The sequence below is a fragment of the Pelodiscus sinensis genome, chromosome 9 (genome assembly GCF_049634645.1).
Source record: "Pelodiscus sinensis isolate JC-2024 chromosome 9, ASM4963464v1, whole genome shotgun sequence".
In the NCBI taxonomy this organism is placed as follows: domain Eukaryota; kingdom Metazoa; phylum Chordata; order Testudines; family Trionychidae; genus Pelodiscus; species Pelodiscus sinensis.
In genome coordinates, this window is record NC_134719.1 from 65,075,551 (window position 1) to 65,097,653 (window position 22,103).

The 22,103-nt window shown below is 52.4% G+C and overlaps 1 protein-coding gene across 4 annotated transcripts in view; it reads left to right on the top strand.

Moving 5' to 3' along the window:
- Positions 1-17,436, top strand: part of TEDC1 (tubulin epsilon and delta complex 1) — an 81,910-nt gene extending 64,474 nt beyond the window's left edge. For 3 of the 4 annotated variants that reach the window (XM_075937082.1, XM_075937083.1, XM_075937084.1), the window contains one exon: positions 9,983-10,928. In XM_075937082.1, coding sequence (XP_075793197.1) covers positions 9,983-10,354 — 372 coding nt within the window. In that variant the 3' untranslated portion in view covers positions 10,355-10,928. Of the gene's footprint in view, positions 1-9,982; positions 10,929-15,390 lie in introns of those variants that run through there. The other variant, XM_075937085.1, reaches the window with a different exon arrangement.
- Positions 17,437-22,103: the final 4,667 nt, after the last annotated feature.

Below are 22,103 nucleotides of genomic sequence, written 5' to 3' on the forward strand. Positions count from 1 at the left end.
CAGTCAAAGGGGAGTACATGCAGGGAAATGCATCTGGAAGAACCACAGTTTCTGCACAAAGCAAATGATCAGTGCTGCCTGTAATTCTCCGGGAATCTTCCTGAACCTGGCCAAGTTTGGAAAACAAACTGCACCACCACACCAATTAAATAGTTCATGATTTAGTGATAGTTTTACATAGTTGAATACATTCATAAATGTTAATCACAGAAATATGAAAGCAATCATAACAAAATGTTTGGTTCATGGAAATCATAAGCAATGTCTGTTCCAAAATGTATTTAAAAAAGCAACTTGAAACGGTACCATGAATGCTTCATAAATATTAATGAGTGTGTGCAGAATGTTAAATAAAAGCATGAATTTGGATAAAGTTGCACAAACACTCCCTAACTTAAATCTAAGCATATTCTGCTTTCAGATCATTTTGATTCAGCGCTCGGAGTTTGTGTTAGTAAGATCACTGGTTAAACAGTTATTTAAGAATTTGTGCAGTGCTGAAAATCTGCAGAGAGAAAGTGTTTGGTGGGGCTTTGAGTTGAGCCCTATGACGGGAACGGGAGGAAAATAGATCTTTTTATATTTTGTTTTTATTGCTTGAACAGACAGCATGGAGCTTTAATCAACCATTTTATCCCTTTGTTTAAATTAAAACCAGTTTCTCTCTTAACAAGCCAATTGTGGATGATGATATTCTGCCCTTGAGAAAATAATTACATCTCTCATCTGCCTTTGCTGGCAGCTCAGGTTTATCCTCGGCTGATGCTTTTATTTTGCTTTTCAAATAAATGTTGGAAATGGTCAGTGGTCAAATCTCGATCGCAGTCTAGTGAGATTTTTCCTCCATCAATGAGCATTTAGGTTAGGGAAATCCAGGACACGCTGTAGGCCTGAGGAAACAGTGCAGATTCTTTTGTGAAAGGGCGTAAGGCAGGTGGGTTGGACTGAGGGAGAGGAAATCTGCAGCTTTGTGAGCCTTTAGAATGCAAAACGCAAACGTTTCTAGGTGACCAAGACAGTCATTATCAGTGGTGACTCAAGGAGGGTGAGGGGGGAGAAGGTTTAGGACCAGGGTCTTTTGCTTTTATTAGCTTGGCATCACCTTTTTTTGGAGAAAATAGGTTGAGAGTTTTCCGAGGGAACTTCCCTGCTTATTTTATACTTTTGTGCTTCATGAAATTAAACAATCAACCCTACAATTCTATGAGCGCCGATAACCTAGAATCGGGTGCATAAGCCTATAAGATCGTGTGCCTGTCTTACAGCTAATTAACATGAAGTTAAGACTTTTCACAAGTCCTGGGAATGACTGCAGTTTAACTATGAAGGGAGTGAGTCCTCTGCAAGAGCTCTCCAGCTTCCCTTACAAGTGACACTAGCTACAGTTTTACAGACCTTCCTTCAGTTGGCAGCCATCCACTTGCAGAATAGAACCGCTTCCGGCCACCCCATCCACGTCCTTCCCTGTGATGGGCATTCAGAGACCTGCCTTGCTGCTCCAGCTTTACTTCTTCCTTAGCTAGTGCAAGGTGCTACAGCCTGCAGTACTCGGATTCCCATGTGGAACACTACTGACTGAGCTCAGATGGTTCTGCAGCTGGAAGAGTCCCATTTGTGGCCCTTTATTATTGAAAGTGATTTAAATATTGTTGTAGGGTGGTGCCTGTCTGCACAAGCAGAGTGAATGGAGGGTTGCTGAAAAGGAACCATTTTCTGCATGAAGGTCATGTCAGCTCAGCCTCTTTCAGCACCCTCCAGGATCAGACCCTAAGTTTTAGGCACCTCGTTACCAGTGAGAAGCAGACAGATGAAGGAGTTCAGAAAAGCGCAACAAAACCTAATAAGGGGCTAGAAGAGCTGATTTCTGGGGAAGACTGAAAGAGCTAAATGTACAGCTTGTCTGAGCAAGTGCTAGGAAGAGAGACTGGAGACTTGGATTGTTTGTACTGAGAGCAGAAACGAGAAAATAATGAATGGTCTAGAGGCAATTGGGTGCTCCTAGTTACCATCTCTAATGCAGCAAGAACGAAGGGACATTCACCGAAAGGCAGCAAATTACAGAATGATAAAAGTATGGCACAGTCCATGATTTGGCTGCATCTCATTGCCATGGGCTGCCCTTGAGGAAAAGAGCTTAGCAGGATTGTTTATAAAAGGTATTATTATGGCTAATGAGACCAGCCAAGGTTAGGTTAGAAAGTCACATTATTTTTAGAAGGTCTGTACGGCCCTGACCCTGCAAACAAGCACGTGCGCCACTTTACAGCATGAGTAGTCCTGTTTGTGGTAATAAAGGGAAGCACGTGCAGAAGTGTTGACAGGATCAAAGCCCCGAAACCTTCATGCTTCAGAGCCTGCCTGTCAGGGCGGGGAAGCACTGGATTAAGTTGCCCAGGGAGGTTGTGGAATCTCCATCCCTGGAGATACTTAAGGGCAGGCCGGACAGACACCTTCAGGGATGGTCTGGATGGTGCTTGGTCCTGCTGTGCGGGCAGGGGACTGGACTCAATGCCTCTCAAGCTCCCTCCCAGCTCTAGTGTTCTAGGGTTCTAAGCTAATCACTCTGCGGTGGGAGTAGGGAGAAGCATCCTTATTGGGAAAGCTACTCTCTGAATTGCCTGCTGCAGGGCTCCTTGCACATTGGGTGGAAGCATCTCTTCCCTGCCAGCCACGCTCAGAGAATTCCGCTCCAGAGAGTCTGATTAGGAACAGCGTTTGCCCCTGAGCTAACCGCCCATCAGAGCATAGAGTCCCAACCCCACCGGAGGGCAGGAATTACTGAGAGAGTGGTACAAGGGGTTAGAGAGGTGTCGTGGGCTACAGCTAAGAAGACAAGGTTTAGGCTGAACAATAGTAGCTCTTGGAAAAGTGTCCCAACGGACTTGGTTGAATTTTAGTATTAGTTTAATTAGCTTGGGGGTTTAAAAATCATTGAAACGAGACAGAGGAACGCAATACATGTTGATTCTTAAATCCCAAGGCTGTATGGGATGGTTGACATCATCTAGTCTGACCTTGTGTGTAGCACAAACCTGCCCCAAATAATTCCTAGAGCAGAGCTTTTAGAAAAACACCCTCTTCTGCTGTAAAAATGGTCAGAGACAGAGAGTCCGTTACGAGCCTCGATACCTTGTTCCAAAGGTTCGGGAGCCTTATTTCCTGTCTAACTTCAGCTCCCACACACTGCGATGTCAGGCCTTTCTTTGCCAGGATGAAGGGTCCATTATTAAATATTCCCTGTGTAGATACTTACAGGCTGTAATCAAGTCATCCCTTCACTTTCTCTTTGTTCAGCTAAGTAGATGGCTCTCCTGGAGGATATCACTGTAAGGCAGCTTTACTAATCCCGTAATCATTCTCACGGCTCTTCTCTGAATCTCTTCAGTGTATCAATATCCTTCATGAATTATGGATCCCACGCTGGGACACTGTTCCTCCTATTCCCTGTTGAATAGTACGGACCCAAGACAGATCCCTTGAGGAGCCCAGCAGATACGTCTGCCCACTCTGACAGCATATGGCTGATAAGTATTCTGAGTGGGTCCACACTTGTCTAGTTTGCTTATGTGAAAGTCGTGTGGGGCTGTGTGTAAATCAGTGTGTGTCACAGCCACTGTTTCTGCTTAGTCATTATGCTAGTAACGCTGTCAAAGAAGGAAATTAGGTTGATTTGCATGATTTGTTCCTGACAAATCCATATTGGCTATTCCTTACCACCCTATTATCATCTAGGTTCCTACAAATTGGTTGTTTAATAATTTGTTCCAATGTCTTTCCAGGTATCAAAGTTAGCCTGGCTGGCTGTTCTATAATTCCCAGGTCCTGGGAATTTGTTCTTCTTTTTATAATTTGTTCTTCTTTTTATAGATAGGCACCATGTTTGCCCTTCTCCGGTCCCATGCGACCTACTTGCCCGCCAAGAGTGCTCAAAGATAATCGCTAACAGTTCCAAGGTGGCTTCAGCTAGTTCCTTAAATACCCGAGGAGGAATTTCATCAACCCCTGCCGATTTGAATACCTCTCACGTATTTACATGCTTCATGACCCATTCTATCCCTTTTCCCCTACACTAACCTCGTACAGTGTCACTGGAGTTGTTCAGTGCATGCTTTGCTCCATTCCAGAAGTGGTTGCATGTTGCTGTTGGCTGATGTATTCTGTCTGGTTCTTTAAAATGCTACACTCCTTTGGGGTGACGTGGGCTCTAGGAATGTAGAAACTCTGATTATCGCCTTATTCTGAGAGGATGCAAGCAGCTGTCGTACTGCGCTGCATAGCATGCTATGAATTCCAGTTGCAGCTGGTAGATCTAAACTGAAAGGCAGAGCTTTGGGATACAGAATTCTGGACAAGATGCGCCACTCATCTGGTTCTGATGACTTCTCTTTTCAAACACGTGTTTTAATATGAAGCAGTCTGCTGAGATTGTTCTCCGTTCAGGATTTGCTGACTAATGGAGACACTCAGAGCCTGAGCAGCAGCAATTAACTAAGCATACAGGAGGAGGTGCTGAAATTGCCTTGAATGAGTAAGGTGCAAACAGCCAAACTACTTTGAGGTCAGTTAACTCACTTTAATGCCTGTTACCCAGTGAAATCTCTACTCAGTAACTAGTGCATTCTGCCCCTCATTGGCAATAGACTTTGCTACCCTAGTCATTGTCAAAACCTTCAGTGTGGAAAGCCCAAACTCCGGTCCTAATCCCTCCCAGTGCTAAATGACATGGGCGGTGCTGTGCTGGTTGCATTGGCTTTTGTATTTCGTTCTTTGCACAGCTCCCTTTTTTAATTCACTGTCACTGCCCTGGAAAGTAGGGGTCTTGCTGTAGAGTTCAGGCCGCTTTACTAAGAAACATCCAGGACTTTTACCAAGGCAGAATGGACAGAACTCTTGTTGCAGCTTTGCTGTCCTGCCTGGTTGTAGGTAGACTAGTGGTGTTGTCTGGGTCGTCATAGTGAGCTCTGCATCATAGCCGCAAAATTAAACATTCCTCTGCTCATTTGAAATCGGGTGAGTGAGCAAGATAGTCCAAGAAGTCCTGTCACCCACACCAGTTGTTAACTGGTTAGTAAAGAGCAGGAAAAACCAGTGTTCTGTGTAGACCATGTATCTGCCAGACCAGCATTCCAAAATAGCCCGGTTTGCACTGCAGTTTATACAAGTAATAGGAGCATTTCCCCTCAGTGTTTGGTACTGTTAAGTTCCCTGTGTACAGACTTCACATACTGTTTATTCACATGCAGTTGGGGTGACCATATGGCACATTAGTTCTTTATTTTTTCAGTTCTGTTCCTAAATGTGTGTTAGAAAATTGATCTTCAGTCTTTTAGCACAGATATGTTCTGGGATTTATCCGTGTTTGGTGTTTTGGGCTGTGCGTGTGTGTGTGTAGTGAGGGATTTTTTGACTTTTTTTTGTTTTGGTACAAGACTAAGTCCCTCTTTACTGGAGCATTTTGTGTTCAAGCCCCTTAACAAGCATTGGGACCAACTTAGCCAAAGGCTCTGCATTGATAAAGCACTTTGTGAGGTCTAAGGAACTTTCCACTGCTCGTATCAGAACTGGGGCTAATAACACTCCCTTTGCAGGAGTGCGGAGAGCATAGATTGATTAGCCGCAGAGCACTTGAAAGCAATCAGTTGTAAGGCTTGCTATAAGTGCATTGGGTGCAGTCCTTGTTGAAATCAAATGGGACTTTTGCCATTGACTGCAAGGGGCCTAGAATTTCAGCCAGTCCCAGGGTGGGAGAGGGACTAGAGGATGTTAAATTTATCACGGGAGGGATACATTCAGTTTTCAAGGCTCCATTGCTGGGAATATTTAAAAGATTAGACAAAATGCTAGAAAATGTGCTTCCGGGAGTAATCCTGTAGTGGCCACAAAACACAGCTGAGTGGCCTGTCAGCTCTTTCATTTAAAATATTTATGTGTCTGTTGCCAACGCTACGTGAGGTGATAGTTAAGGTTGCTCAGTTTAGTTCAAAGGACATGTAGCACGATGCACATCACTTTTTATGAGAAATATGGGAATCCCTAGCTACGGTTAATGAAATGGTGCTGACACCAACACATCCTGATGGCTGTGGAGGGTTAACTCTTTCCTTGTAGTGATACCTTAATGCAGGGGTTCCCAAACTTTTTGACACGGGGACCAGTAAATCCATTCATGAGCTTTCGGAGGACCGGTAACATTCATTCGCATATTTGCATATTCATTAAACAAATTACGAATCTGCAGATACGTTGGTTTTGGTCCTTCCAAAGCCCGCACAGCCAGCTTTAGCAAAGCTTTTGATACGGCCACCCACAATATTCTGACCAGCAAGTTAAGGGAATATGGATTGGAAAAATGGACTGTAATCCAATAAAACCCTGCACCCCCACATCGTGTATTGAAAAGGGGTGCATTTATTTTCAGAAAGCCGACACCATCTTTGGAATTTTGTATCCATATTCTCATTCCGGATGGTGAGTGCACCAGGTTCTCTGCTTTCTGACACACTGTAGAGCCTGTCAACCTCACTGGCAGCCGTGGGGATATTTAAAAGGCACTGCTTTTACATTTGTATTCAGGATCTGCGTGCCCCTGAACTGTCCTGCTCACCACTGGCCGATTTCCCCCCCCCCCCCCCCCCGCCAGCCCGGCTGTCCCGGCCAGCCAATTCTCTCCTGGCAAGCCCTGCTGCCCCCGCGAGCTGGTTTCCCCCCTTCCCGCCCCGATCTCCCCATGCCAGACCTCCAGCCCCCGCCAGCCCTGCTTCCGCCAGCCAGTTCCCCAGCCAGCCCCGCGGTCTACCCCAGCCAGCCTCACTGCCCCTGTGAGCTGGTTTCCATCCCTGCAATCTCCCCTGGCCAGCCACACTGCTCCTCCCCCCCGCCCCCCCTCCAGCCCTGCCCCACGATCTCCCCCAGCCAGCTTCACTGCCCCCGCCAGCCAGTTCCCTCCCCCGCGATCTCCCCTGGCCAGCCCTGCTTCCGCTGGCCGGTTCCCTCCCTATCTCCCCCCAGCACCTCCACTGCCCCGACCCTGCTTCCCTGCGGCCCATATCCAACCCCTCCTCCCCCGCAGCCAGCAATAAGAGCTCACCTGGTAACCCTCACTATGCCTCTGCCGGGAGCCTGAAACATACGGCTGCATCCGCCCAGCCCGGCTGAGGGCTCGGGGAACCTGGCGCTCACGGACAGTCCGGGATCCCGGGACACCCTGGCAGCCACACTGAGGCCCGCTATTTTTTTCCCGCGGCCCGGTACCGGGCCATGGCCCATCGTTTGGGAAACGCTGCCTTAATGGAAAACCTGCCGGAAACTCTCACAGGTTTCTTGTTCCATCTATAATACACATGATGTAAGTGGGGGGACTTTCCACAAAGAAACCTAGAGCAATTGGATGGATGGATTAGCATGCATAAGAATTTGAGAGCCACAGGAATGGCCATACTGGGTCAGACCATGGTCCTGTGTCCTCTCTCCAACAGTGGCCCCAGGGAGAGTGTGCGGAACAGGGCAGTTTTGGAGAACTCTACCCCGTCCTCCCCTCCTAGCTTCTGTCATTCAGAGGTTTAGGGTTGCTCTTACCTTCCCTGCCATCTTGGCTAATAGCCATTGATGGACCTGTCCTCCCCCCACTCACCTCATTTTTTTTTTTGAAACCAGTTATAATTTTGGCCATCACAGCATCCCCGGCAAGAGTGAATTCTACATTGTGTGAAAATGTGTTGCCTCTGGTTCCCATCAAATGGCCTTGTTTTCAAATATTTTGCATATGTGTGCATCTGCTTTGGCGGGGCCACTGCCTTTAGGGAGGGATCGGCTTTTAACGTTTGCTTGTGGCCTCTTCCAAAGGTCATTCTATTCTAATGGCCTATTGAGCTGAGATATGGGTGCTCTTGGGGGAAACGGGACACTGACACTGCAGCAAGACAATTAGCAAATTGGTTAGCAGTTTGTCATGAGAGCTAATGAACCTATCGGTAGCTATTCACATCCACACGGTTTAGCAGCGCCGGGTACTCTGGGTCTGTCTAGCGTATGGATGTGTTTGCAAATTGAAGTAGCATTGTTAAATCGAAGGTAATGAAATAATCTACTGAAAGAATGTGGTGCTGTCGAGCCCACTGAACCGCAGTGTCACTCTTCTGGAAACCTGCCCCTAGTAGGTGTGATTGGTCTGTTAGGTTAACGCACATTAAGTTAGAATCTAACACAGGTGGGCTCTGAGGGATGCCAGACACAGTGAGCAGGGACTACAACTATCCGAGAGCGAGAGTCAAACTGGATTAGGCACTGATGGAGAAAAAAATCCTGGCTTTGAGGTGGGATCCTGTGTGCATCACATGAGTGCTGTGCTTTTCTTTGCCCTCCCGCTACCTGCCGGGGCCTCTCTTGTGACGGCACAGAATTCAGCAGCTGACCCAGATGCCTTACACTGAACGACTCGCTGATTTAGGCACCGGAAGAGAATCGAGTGCTTGGGTGAATGTTGCTCCAGCTTTGAACAGTTCTGTTATTTGCTGTTGCTAAGTCCTGGGTAGCAGCTGTAAGCATAAGAACGGCCGGACTGGGTCAGACCAAAGGTCCATCTAACCCAGTGCCCTGTCTGCCCACAGTGGCCAGCGCCAGGTGCCCCAGAGGGGGTGGACTGAAGACAATGATCGAGCAGTTTGTCTCCTGCCATCTCTCTCCAGCCTCTGACAAACAGAGGCCAAGGACACCATTTCTACCCCCTGGCTAATAGCCTTTAATGGTCCTAACCTCCATGAATTTATCTAGCTCTTTTTTAAACTCTGTTATAGTCCTAGCCTTCACAGCCTCCTCTGGCAAGGAGTTCCACAGGTTGACTCTGTGCTGTGTAAAGAAGAACTTTCTTTTATTAGTTCTAAACCTGCTACCCATTAATTTCATTTGGTGTCCTTTAGTTCTTCTATTATGGGAGTTAATTTCATTCCTCTAGACATGAGCATTAATATCTTCTCTTGAGCCTTGGGGAGCAGTGGGCTGTTGCCTGCTCTCTTCACCCATCACCAAACACACACTCTAGGAATCATGCCAAATGGAGCAAATGTGGCAACGCTAAACTGTGGTCATAAGAGATGGAGGTTCCATTTGCGCTGGGTGCCTGGAGGCACCGGGTGACGCTGTTGCATGTTTTTCTCTCGCGTGCGAGCAGGCTCTGAAGTGCTGTTAGTTTTGTGATGCGTTGTCTATCTGGGGGAGCTGTTGCAAACAGCAGGTGCATTCGCGCTCTGCCTGCATCTCCCCAAAAGTCTTTCTTTACCCCAAGGTGCCAGGATGCCTGAAGCTGCAGTTGAAGGGTCTCTAGCTGCAAGCACCTGCTTGACACTAATGCACATAATGTTACTGACGCTGTTGATTTGAGTTACTCATTTGTGTATGATTAGAGGATTGGGCCCACTGTAGCATGTGTGTGTTTGGCCCCTGGCCAATCTGGATCATCGTCTCACCAGTCAGTTACGGCACAGGTAGTATCACACACGGCCCTCTCTCGTACGATGCTCTATTGGACCCAGAATCCTCCTTTGACTCAGCTCTTTGCAGACATGGTTCCTTACTACCCTGCCCCTTGTGCAATCACACTTGTGCAAAAGCGGCATCACCAACTGCCCTGTCACAATAGTAGTGTTTTACACATCCTTTGTGCAGGTGTGAACGGAGGAATGGGCCATGCATATTTTCACACACATCTCATTGGACCCCAGGCTCAAACCACCCACGCTTGGTAACTGCCGAGTGGGGTGGAGAGGAAATTGCCATCTGCCAGTCATCAGAGGAGCCAGGGCTTTGACGAGCTGCCAGTCTCTGAGTCTTAAAAGCACAGGCTGAGCTCAGTCACTGCTGCTGCTTGCTGCGTTTGATCGTGAGACCGAGACTTTCCAGCACAGCGCGCTCCAGGCCTTGACATTTTGCAGTGGAGTCTGGGGTGAGGTATTCTGCATATACGCCTGACTGTGTTTTCTCTCTCCAGATCGCAGCGAGAGAGAGCACGTTACCCGATGAAAGGGTGTTTTGTGCGGCTGTCAGGACAATCACAGAAGCTGTCGAGCTAAAACTATCAGCTCTTAAATACCATTGTGCTCGTAAAAAGAGTGGAATGCATGGTCCGTGCCGGCTGGTATTTAAAGACAAGCGTGCTAGGAAAACAAGTTGCCTCAGCTCAGTATTGAAGGAGCCCATTTCCAGTGCTGTTCATGCCAGCGAGGTGATCAGTGACCTGCGGATGAAGGAGGCCACGCTGGAGAGGGAGCTGAAGCGGCTGCAAGAGGAGTGCCGACACAAGCTGGATGAGATTGCGGAAGGGCTGGTTGGAGTGATTTGTATCCCACCTATGAAGAGATGAGACCTCCCCAAGAAAGGACAAGGGGCAGAGCTGTTTGATCAGCAGACACGTTACAAACCAGGGCCCGAGGGTGGGTGAAATGAAGGTCTGAATGTAGTTCTAATTCTCAGCCTTGAGAACACAATTTGTCACTTCTTTGTAATATGCTTTGGGGCCAGAACACTGCATCCCCTTATTTCTTAGCTTACCGATTAAATTCTGCAGCAGATGCAGGAGGGGGTGGGGTGTTCTTAAAGCTTTCATCTAGATTTCTGATGCTAAGGCCAGGCACGGAGCTTCACTTTCAGGGCTCTCAGTTTCTAGATGCACCTGTTTGCAGGTCTGCAGGATGAAACACGAACTACAATCAGCATTCACCACAAGGGAGAGTATTTATCTCTCTTAAAAGCCCTGCTGCTGAGCAGAGAGGAGTGCAGCCCTTCGTGCTGAAAGGCACGCAAGGCACCGAGAACGAAAGCTGTGTGAAATGTGTGGGAAAGGCTGCTAGTTAGTTCAGCTCGTTAGAATATTGTGTGGCAAAGCCAAGAATACATACAATTATCACAAAACGCCAATAAAAGTGATATTTTCTATATTCACAGGCATGATGCTCTTCAAACGATCAGCTTGTCTAGAGAAACACCCATTTTTATTCACCTGCGTACTCAGCTCTGAAGCACCATAATATAGTGTGTGTATTCATTAGAGAACGCTTCTGTGCAATGGAAATAAGCCCTTACAGTCCAGGCGTTAAGGAACCCCGTGGTCTACCTCTGCAGATTCCCCTCCCCATTTGGCATTTGCTTTTTGTTCCTATTTGCTGTCAGCAAGAAACATGCTTTTAGCCACATCATTTTCCTTCAGAAATACAGCCCCGCTTTGCTACCGTTTGTGAATTGCTCTGATCACAGGGATTTCTGCCCTTTGCCCCCAGCTCATCTGCGACTCGAGAGCCAAAAGTGCAGGTGCATTTCAGGTCATTGTGTTAGCGCCATGGAAGTCGTGAGAAGAAGGAAGGTTGGGGCAGAGGGGCCAGGACAGACTCTTCAACCCGCTGCCCTTCTGGGAGTGTAACATGCTGCCAGATCTGACTTCTCTCGCGGCCGCGCTTCCATTGTGTTTCTCGTGTTTTATGCAGACGACCCCAGGCCTGAGAGTGGGTGCCCAGCCTCGGCCCGGCGGAAAGCCCCGTCACCGACCTGCTTCTTGCTTGCGTGATGTGGCACCACGGCTTCAGTTTGGACAAAGCAGAGTGGGGTGCGGTGCCGCATGACGGCTTCATGAGCCAGTCTGGAGGCTCAGACCTGTGGGCTGCGTGAGCTCTCTGGGCTCCCAGGTAGTGGGGCACTGGCATGCACTAGTAGAGCAGTGGAGCCCCTGTGGCCAGGGCCATGCAGACTCTCCCATGTAGCTCTGGGGCTTGCTGGGTGTGGCCTCGAACTAGCTGTTGTGGAGAGAGTTGACTAGGGTGTGAGCCCCACTGAGGTAGAGAGAACAACTGTATTACAGATAGACCCCCCCAAGCCCTTCTCCCACAAGGCCACAGCCTAGTGCCCTGCACAGAGCCGTTCCTGTACTCGGTCGCTGGAACTCCGCTCCGGCCTCTCGCTTACCAGGCTGGGCTATTGCTTCATGCCAAGCCTCTCCCCTGACGCTAGCTTTCATCTCTCGGCTGCTAATCCTGGGACACAAACTCATTGCCTAACTGCAGATATTTGTCAGTGGGGGTTTAATATTCCACTGGCAATCGCGCTCCAGTCTAGACGGGAACTGGCAGAAGATGGGTGCCCTGCTCGACCCTGATTATTTCCTCTCTGGAGAAATATGAAAATTGGGTTGCTGTGAAAACAGCAACAGTGTCTTGGGCAGCTGTATTTCCAAGCAAGTGGTGTCATTGAAGGGGCACTGTCTGAGCAGACACGTTAAATCCTCTATTACTGGCCTTGGCGCTGCCGCTTAGAGATTCTCAAACCAGTCCTTGTACCACTGGCGCCCTTTGGTTACTGTTTGCACCTGAGACCAGCCAGTTTAACTGCTGGGCCAGACTTCCCTTGGCCTGGCATCGCATGTGCTCACTCACCCACACGGTGTCTAGAGTGGGTTTAAAATGCTGCCACCGCCATGAGCGGGGCGTTCTTTGAGTGCCTGCTCGTGTCCGTTCCATTGCAGTGTGTGTGTGTGTTTGCCCCAGGCACGGTGCCGGCGGTGTCCCCTCAGTGGTATCCGTGGGACTGCAGCTGGCACTCGCCGATGGTGGCAACCCAGAATCACCAGCTGCTTAAATCTCCAGGGCCAATTTCATTTTCCTAGCAAGATGTTTGGAAGGCAAATAATTTGGTCAGCAGGCACCAATGACAGCAGAGAAGCAGGTTAAGCATCAGGCCTGGGCAAACGCCCCCGTGGTAGCGTATTCAGTGGAGACGCATGGAGTATCTGCACTGGAACGGCATAGCCTCCATGAGTAGCCGCCTCCTGGCACACACTTGGAAGGGGCCCTTCGCCCAGTACTGAGGTCTGCCAAAGGGCTTTCTGGGTTGCATTTCACAGTCAGAAATACTCTTCCAAAAATAGCCAGTCCCCTGCCATCACTGCATCCCCTGAAACTGTGTCTGTTGGCAAAGGGCTCTGGGAAGTAGTTCCTTCCAGCCATGTACGTTGACGGTGTCCCCTCGTTTCCCTGGACGCTCTGCATCCCTGCGCTTTCTGGTTAGTTCTCTGAGTGCCCTGCTGAGAACATCTCCCCGACAGTGACCCACATGCCCCCAGAGCCTCGGCTGTGGGCAGGCTCACACCCAGCACTGGACGTCCCAGAGTCAAACGGCTGCCCGCTCCCCTACTCCCAGCTCTGCAGGAGGCTGCCCACGTATTGCACAGTGCCCTCCCACTCTCCCCGTGCTGGGAAACATCTCTTCTGTGCTCGGTCTCTGTTCCCTCCTTGTCTCTCAGCCCTCAGGCACTGGCTGTGCCGAAGCACTTTGCATAGGATCCCAGGGCGGGCAGAGACCTCGGGAAGTCAGAGTCCAGCCCCCTGTCCAAGGCAGGGCCAACCCCAACTCAATCGTCACAGCCATGGCTTGGTCAAGCCGGGATGGAGACTCCACCACCTCCCATTGCTCCTCGTTCTGCCATCTGCTACCACTGAGAACAGCCTGGCTCCGTCCTCTCAGGGAGCTAAAGGCTGCTACCAAATCCCCCCTCACTCTTCTGCAGACTAAACAGACCCAAATCCCTCAGCCTCTCCTCGTGCTTCCTGTGCTCCAGCCCCCGAATCATTTTTGTTGCCCTCTGCTGGACTTACTTCCGTTTATCCACATCCTTTCTAGAATTGGACGCAGCACTCCAGATGTGGCCTCCCCAGTGCTGAATCAAGGCAATTATTACGTCCCTAGATCTGCTGGCAGCGCTCCTGCTAATGCAGCCCAATATGCATGGCTACAGGGGCACCATGTTCACTCATATCCAGCTTCTCCTCCACTGTCATCCCCAGGTGCTTTTCTGCAGAACTGCTGCTTACAGTGGGTCCTCAGTACTTTTCCTGCTGACTCCAGCTGTCCTGCTAGCGGTGTCAGATCCCCTCGGCTCGCTTCCCCGGCAGTGCACTAGCTGTCCAGTAGGCCAGCTAGTCCCCTTCAGAGCTGTGTAGGGGCTCCCATTAGGTGCCGCAGGATTCCAAGCAGGCTGCAGCACGGGGTGAGGTTCAGGTTGCTGGAGGGAGGAGAGGTGGCACAGTGCCACTGCTCTGCTTGCTGCACCATGTGGGCACCGTCAAGGGAAGCGAGAAGGAGGTGAGTGGCTCAGGCGACTACACAAGCAAATGTAGGTCTTGGAAAGTTGCTGCCGGCTCAGGCAGGGATAGGCACCACAGTCCTGCCCTCCCACCGCCTCCCAGCTTGGCCTGCATAAGCACAGAGCATGTGACCTTCTAGCGCAAAAACGCCAAATGATGGGGAGTCCGCCCTGTCCATGGGAGCTGTTCCACGATCAGTTCCTCGTGCTGTTAACGTCTGCACCTTACTTCTGGCTGGAATTACCTAGCGTCAACTTCAGCCACTGGGTTCTGGTCTGCTTTGTCCTGCTCGGTAAAAGAGCCCTTGGGATCAGAAATCTGCCTGGGCAGGCCTTGTGTGGTGGGATTGGTACCTCAACTTTCCCTTGGAGAAGCTAGCTAGAGCTGCAAGGCAGCTTCTCCAGCGTGGGAATCACTCCCCTCACTTTCCAGGTCCCCAGCAGCCCTTTGGAGGGTGTATCCCAGGCTTGGACACACTGTTCCAGCAGTGGCCTCTGCCATGTGCAGAGGGGTTAGCACCTCCCTTCTACTCGAAACTCCCCTGGTGATGCAGCTTTGCAGCATTCCACGGCTCGGCCCAAGCAGCCCCAGGATTCCCGTTGGGAGAAAGTTCTGGGATTGAAAGAGACATGGTTATCAATGCTCCCAATCCAAATGTCCAGAGAAGCGCAGTGGAAGTCCTGGCATTGTGTGGCCTATCCTAGGGGACACGCTTATGGAAGAACATAGACAAGCCAGAAGTCACTAGAGTGCGTGAAGGGTAATGACTGTAGGAAATGGACTTGCTCTGTGTTTACACAGATGGATGTCACCAAAATACTCTGGATTTACACCAGAGTGAGAGGGCAGAAAGGCCATCGTCTCTTGTTTTCCCCAGGACAGTATAGCTTTGTGAATGTGCTGAATCGAATTCTTGCAATGCCATAACAAAACATCCCCACTGTCCTATCCCCACCAAGTCTGAACAAGTCTATGGAAGGGACAAGTTGGAAGGACAACACTCCTGCTAAGCAAAGGCTAGGCCAAAGATGTGGCATAAATATTATCTCACCCAAATGCATTTGCTAGCACTGCTAACTAACTAACAGACCTCTGGTTTGTACCATTCGGGTCTCTGTCCCCGCTGGATTAGCAAAGATTTAATGTGTTTGTACAAGTGGCAGCACTTCTACTGTGTCGGTTCTGTACCGTGTTGTATTTTACTTTGTTTTCTAAACCACAGGTAGAGTGGCTGGCCCAGAATGACACACGTTTACTGCTTGTTTCACAGGCCACACAGAGAGCAGCGATGTCTCCCGGGTTAATCTGTAAGGTCACAGAAAGGCCCCCGACTGGTTTTGGAAACACAGGAGATTTCTCCAACGAGAGGGCATCAGATCCACGATCTCTTATGTCATTTTCACAAGGTGACTCTTAAAGGAAGGAAGCGCCCGTAATTCATCGCAGGGCAGTTTGCTCTATGGACTTTATGGCTCTGGGATTTAATATTAATTCATTCAGGTCCCTTAAAGTAAATGAGTTTTCTAATTAGATTTTTAAATGCATTCTTCATGCTTACACTGATTAATTTTAAAAGCACTAATGTGTATTTTGTGATATTAACCTTCGTACGGAGATGCCGCTATTCTGCTTGACGAATGCCACTCGCATGGCAGTAATGTAATGTCCTTAAAACACCTGCTACAAATGACAACATGCTGTAAATGAATATGGCTGCTCTGCACATCGGAGCCTGGCTGACTTCCAGCCTGTGGATTCCGAAGGAGGGCAGAGCCCTCTGCGCTGGCGTTGGCTCGGCTGTGCCAAATAGGCCCCCGCCTTTAAACAGAGCTGCTGCCAAGGGGGCCCTTGAATGAGGGAGCCCTGCAAATCACTGCCGCCCCCACCACCCATCTCCCAGGGGCTGGCAAAGGACCTTTCTACCCACCCACCTCCACACTCGCTAGTGGAACGGCAGGGGCAGCACCAAAGAACACCTACTCCAAGGGGCTAGGCGTGTTCCTCCTCCAGCCTGCAGCTGCGGCCGCCAGCCACCAGCCCTCGGCAGTAACGTGGCCATGGCAGCGTTCGAGGAGTCGCTCCCTGCGCGGTCCAGAGGACTCAGAGCCCTCCCAGAAGAGGGGACGGTGGCAGCCTGAGCAGCCTCCGTGGCAGTGGGCTCAGCAGCACACGATGGCGGCAGCCGTATTGCTGCACTGGCGTCCTGGCTGCTCCTCTCCGGCTGGGCGGCTCAGTCTATGCAGGGTCCTCCGTTGGGCAGCCATGCTCTGCGGAGCAGATGGAGACACGGTTACACGGGTGCAAGGACTCCCGCGCTATCCTGAAAACCCCGGGGCTGCATGATCCAGCCCCAGCACTTTACTGGAGAAGGGAGCGGCAGTGCCAGGAGCCCCTGCTATGAGCATCGGCCGAGTCAGCCCTCGACTCAGCACCATCAGCCTCAGCCCGCCCACGCAAGGGCCAGACGCAGTTCTGAGGGTTGCCCAAGAGCAAGGCAGCGGACTTGCCCATGGACCCTGCCTTCCCCGTCCCCCGAGAGCCAGCCAGACCCTTCTGGGGACCAGCCCGGCTCTTCACTGCCACAGCGGAAAGGGAGAGGGCCCCTAGCGCCCTCCCTGAGGATTGCCAGCTGGGGCACCTCTTGCCCAGAGACCGGTTATGATCTGGCGGGGGCCCTGCTGCCACTAAGGGTGGGGCCCACTCGACTAGGCTGCATCCCCATCCGGGACGTGCAGGGCTGGGCCCTGGTCCTCCGTTCACACGGTCCTGGCACATTACGCCCCCGAGCCGCGCCGTGCTGCAGCCGCACGTCCACCTGCCGCCTCAGCTGCGGCTCAGAAGGCCCCGGCATGGACTGGCAGGAGCAAGCCCCCTATTCCCTGTCCCCATTAGTGGTGTTCTTCCAGACGTGCGGCTCCTGCCCATTCATTGGCTGCCCCCCGCTCCCCTGCCGCAGCTTCCAACTGGAGGGAGCCGGCAGTGGCCTTACGTTGTGCCAGGTGGGCGCTGCTCAGCCACGTCCCCTGCCGACACTGCTGGGGAAACGTGGCAGCGGTGCATTCGGTGTGCTGGACACACGCCTCGCATCTCCCAGCATCGCTATCAGAAAGGGGCACCTTGGGGTGCCTCTTGGTCCTGTGCACCCTCACCCGGCGCAGCATTGATCCCTCTCTCCCAGGCACTTACCGTTCCGGGTTGCGTTCTTCCCGCTCCATTGTGCTTCTCTTGGGCCGCAAACAGCAGCAAAAAAGCATCATAACAATGAAACTCAATTGCGGGTTATTTATTCACCATCATCACGTCTGCCAGGCACCAGTATGAATTTGGCCTCTCAGCGAAGGAACCTCGCCTCTGATTAGCCAGCGGCGCCGCGTTTGCCCAGAAAGCATGCTTTTAAGAGGCGCTTTCTAGCGCGCTGCTGCTCATGCTGCTGACTAACCAACGGGCCTTTATGCTGGCATTTGAGGGGGGCAGATTTGCCCCTCAAGAATCCGAACTCGGAAGACAGCATCTTTCATTTCTCCACGGCAAGCAGAGAGGCAAGCGAGAGGCGGGCCATGCTGCTCCCGGGGCTGTAATTGTTCGGGGGAAAGAAGAGGTCAGCTGAGGAGCAGGAGGGAGGAGTGGCTGCAGAAAGGCAGCGCGTGCTAGTGCTGCCCGGGGGTGAAAGGAACTCTGAATGGCTTTTGCAGCAGTTGCTGCTCCCTAGAGGAGGGTGAAATGACGAGGCTCAAGTAGCCCCATGCTGGGGCACGCTGATGTGAAAATAAGGGCCAGCGTGGCTCCTAGCGCCAGTTGTTCAGGGGCATGAGGCTGCTTGCCCCTGCAGTACCTCCGTAGGTTATCTGACCCCTTGTTTGACCCTGGCCCCTCCCTTTGCCTTTCCCAGGCGCCTTTGGGACTAGCTAATCCCCTGCAGAGCACCTCCTCCTCCTCCCCCTTCCCGGCTGCATGCCCCTGCTGGCACAAGCTCTGAACGTCCAGCCAGTCAGCTGTGGGAGCAGAGCTCGTCCCCAGATACGGGCCACCCAGCTCATGATGCACGAGTTTTGTAGCGGATCCAGGCAGATAGCTGAACCGGGGCTGTCTGTCTGTCCATCTGTCTGCCTACCTACCTAGACAGCTCTGAGGGCAGCACCAGTACCCCCCCCCCCCTTTCTAGTCCCCTGGCTTGCTCAAGTGTGCGGAAAGGGCCCTGAAAGGAGCAAATGAAGTGGCTGGAGCATCTCTCGACCTTTCACCTCCTGTGGCCAGGAGAGAGCTCCGGGCGAGCCCCAGACCTGCCTGCTTTGCATTGCATCCAGCCTCTCTGCCGCACTCAGGTGCTCTTACAGGGCTTCTACGCGGTGCCCTCCGCCTCTTCCCAGGGCTGGCATGGGGAAGGCTGGGGATCCCTCTAGATGGCAGGTCAAGCCCAGCTCCCTGTTGGCGCCTGGGAGCTATTTCACATGCTCTGTGTTGGCCCTTGGGTCTGTTGCGGACAGTACTTGTAACCATGGGTCTCTGCTGGGCTGTGAGCCGTGCGATGCAGGAAGGGTGATGTATAACTACAGATGGATGGATGCAATTCTTAATGTAGTCCAGGAGCTGTGGGGGCAACTGGCGATAAGATCAGCCCACAAATCTATGAAACTTTCAAGGAAAAATTGAAGAACCCCCGTGAGGTTTGGCTAGTGTATATTTGGGACTCGGGAGAATGATTTTTTTCTGCAATAGGTTTCTTTTGCCTTCCGAGTCTGCTGCACTTTCTCCATTCTCCACAGCACAACAGGGCTAGGAAGTGAGTGATGGATGCTCCGACAACTCCACAGGCACTTTCTTCACACTGGGCTGCGTGTGCAGTTTTGTTGTGAGAGAATATTGCATGTTAAAAACACACTCCTTGTACATCTAACAGGAGAAGCAGGAACACGGGCCACTCCACCAGCACACTGTCAGTGTGTAACAAAGAAGTGACTGCAGATAATTAATCAGCAGTGCGGAGTGCCAGAGATAACGAGCTTGTAGGCACTTTCACTTCTGCTTTGCCTGACGTGTTAACATTCTAACTGTTCAGCTTCTAAGTTGCATCAATCCCAGCCCTCGGTCGCCAGTGTAAGACAGAGACTCGCAGGGCTGCATTTCCCAGTCCTGCGCTAGCTGATCAGTGCTGGCTCCCGATGTAGGCCAGCTCCTGAAGTTCCTGGTAGAATGAGACTCTGTCGTGTGCGGGACAAGAGGGCCCAGCATAGCCCTCCCGACTGAGGTGAGTGTCCCCACCCGAGCGAGCTGCTTGGCCCTGCGCTCAGAGATGGGAGTGAAGCCTGCAGAAACACACCTGATGCTAACAGCAGTGAGGAGGCTGCGGCAGCACAAGCTGCGGTTCAGGCTAGCCGCTGGCGTGCAGACCCAGGGGCCCGGCTCGGGATGTGCGGCCCATGTGGCTCTTTCAGAACTAGCGGCAGAGTGTCTACGGCTCTTGCCGGCACGCCCTGCGACCTCTGTGCTGCCCCAGCATGGTGGACGCCTGTTCTCCCCACTGTAGGCAGCCTGCATGGCTCCCCAGCATCGTCTGTTTCTGTCCCACGTTTTGGCTCTGCTCAGATGGCTTCCGACGAATCAGTTGCATCTTCCAATGCCTTTGGCTAAGGCGGGAGCTCTCAGGCAACCCTCCCTGAGAATTGCATCTTGGTACTCGGTAGGCTTGAGTGCGGAAGGCGGCCGAGCATGCCGATGCATCGTGACAGCAGCATGTAGGGGTTATGGGCACTGTGGTCTCTGCAGAATTCGTGCTGTTTTGAACTGACTTCACTGGGATTTTAATGTAGAGAAAAGTGGCTAAAAATAAATTCTTTCCTCTGACTCCTCAACTTCCCGTTGTCCCTTTCGGCATTTGGTGCTGCCTCTGCTCCAGCCTGGCTCCGTACCTGCCCAAAAGTTTGGGTTCAAGAGTTCATTTGGCTTCTGGAAGGCTCTGGCACCCTGCATGCCCATAAACCAGCCGCTCTGGGTGAAACTGGCAGTTGGGTGAACAGTGGAATAAATAAGCTTGTAAAATTGGTCTGCTGTAAATACTGCACAAGCCTTGGCTGCCAGAGAGGCTGTAACTTACACAGCCTCCTGTTCCAGACTGTTACTAATGACATTTCTCCTCGCTGAGCCGCACGGCACGGCTCTGCTCCCTCGCCCTGCTCCCCGGGCGTGATGCCTCGCCCCAGGCCCCTGCTTGGGGGACCTTGGGGGCAGTGGTGAGCCAGTGAATGGAGTGACGTGGGAGACCAAGCCCCTGTTTCCGCGTGCCCGTGGGCGTGTCATGGGGCTAGATTCGCAAAAGGGAGTCGGCACCTAACTACCACAGAAGGTGCCTAAATCCCAGAATCAGCCCATGGGGGCTCACAAAACCCCATCGGTGCTCAGCTTCTCTCTGCATGTCCCTGGGGGCAGCCAGCCCTCCCTAGCACCTCTGCAGCTCCCCTGGTTGTGCACTGAGCCCCGAGGCCATGCACAGAGCCAGGAGCGCTATACCTGTCGGATCTATGGGTCCCAATCCCATCGGCACTATGGGCCCCCATCCCCATGCTTTCCCCTGAAACCCCACCCTCCCACAGTGGAGTCCCGAGTCCTCTTCCCCATGGACAGAGCCCCGGGCCCACCTGCACCCTTCTGCCCAGAGGAGCCCCGACCTTCTTCCCACGGCCAGAGGAGCCCGGAGCCAGCCTGAACTGCCCCAGCTATGCCGTGCCTCCCTCCTGAGACTCCACGCCTGCAGCGTGTCTCTTCCCGACAGGCCCAAGCGTGGCTACGCCCAGGCAGGTCCCGGGGCAGCTGAGGTGGCAGCTTGTGCCACTCAGCTTCCTGGCTTCATCCCTAACAGCCGGGGAGAAAACAACCGCCACCAAAGCTTCCCTGGGCAAGCCACAAGCCCCACAGCCGGCTGGCCAGAGAGACAGCCCCCCAGCCTATTGTATCTGCCGCCATCCGGCTCTGGCCCGACGTGAAGCGGGGCCTCTCAGAACTGGGCTGGTGCACTAAAGTGGGGACGCCCCGAGGAAGTCCCCTTTCTGCCTGAGGCTTGTGAGCCAGGGCTCCGCCTCCCGCTGGGCGCTGGGATAGTCTGCGGGCGGGGCCTCCATCCTGTGGCCTGGCCCTGCGGATCAGCCATGCAAGGGGCCGCCCCTGCTCCAATGGCTGGCTTGAATTCTTTATCCACCGTGGAACAGGCGCGATTCTGGGAGCCCCCTCCAATAGCCCAGAGCCCCCCACACCTGCCCCAGCTGCTGGGCTAGAAGCGACAAGGAAGCTTCCTCCCCCTGCAAGGTTCCTGCGAAAGCAGCATGGGGCCTAGCTCCAGGGGACGGTCCCCAAACAGCGGCTGATGCTCCCGTCTCTGCCCACCCGTTGCCATGGTGCCTGCGCTTTCCTAGGCGCCAGAGCGCTAGGTGGGACGGGGCTCTGCATCGCCAGGCCTGAATTCCCCTTGGGATCCCTTCCCCATCTGTGCAGTGGGGTTAATAACCATGCCCTGCCTCTCGGGGGGTTGGGGGTGAGTACACGAGGGCGGGGCAAGGAGGAGTAACGTGCTTGCACCTGGCCTCTGTGCAGTTTGAGCCTCACAGCCAATAATGTCGCCAAGCTGAAGCCAATGGTCCGCCTGGCAGCAGCCTCTCTTCGCCAGTACACACGCCGTCTCAGCCCCGTGCCCGGCCCCCGCCAGCGTACCCATGGGATGCAATCAGGGTCTTCCACATCGGGGAGAAAATTGGTTTCCGAGGCGAAACGGATTCGGCACAGGCGGGCACAGTCGTTTCCTGTCACAGCCATGCTGAGCCTTCCAGAAACGGGAAGAGACAGTCGGAGGCGGATGTGGAAAGGGCGGGGGGGCGGCTGTTGCCAGCGTGCGTGTGCCAATGCCGTTGCCTCCCATCGCCCCCCCGGATTCCTCCGTGCGCTGTTGGACGCGGCTGGGCAAGTGACATCACCGGTCGGCTGTTAGGTGTCACGAGA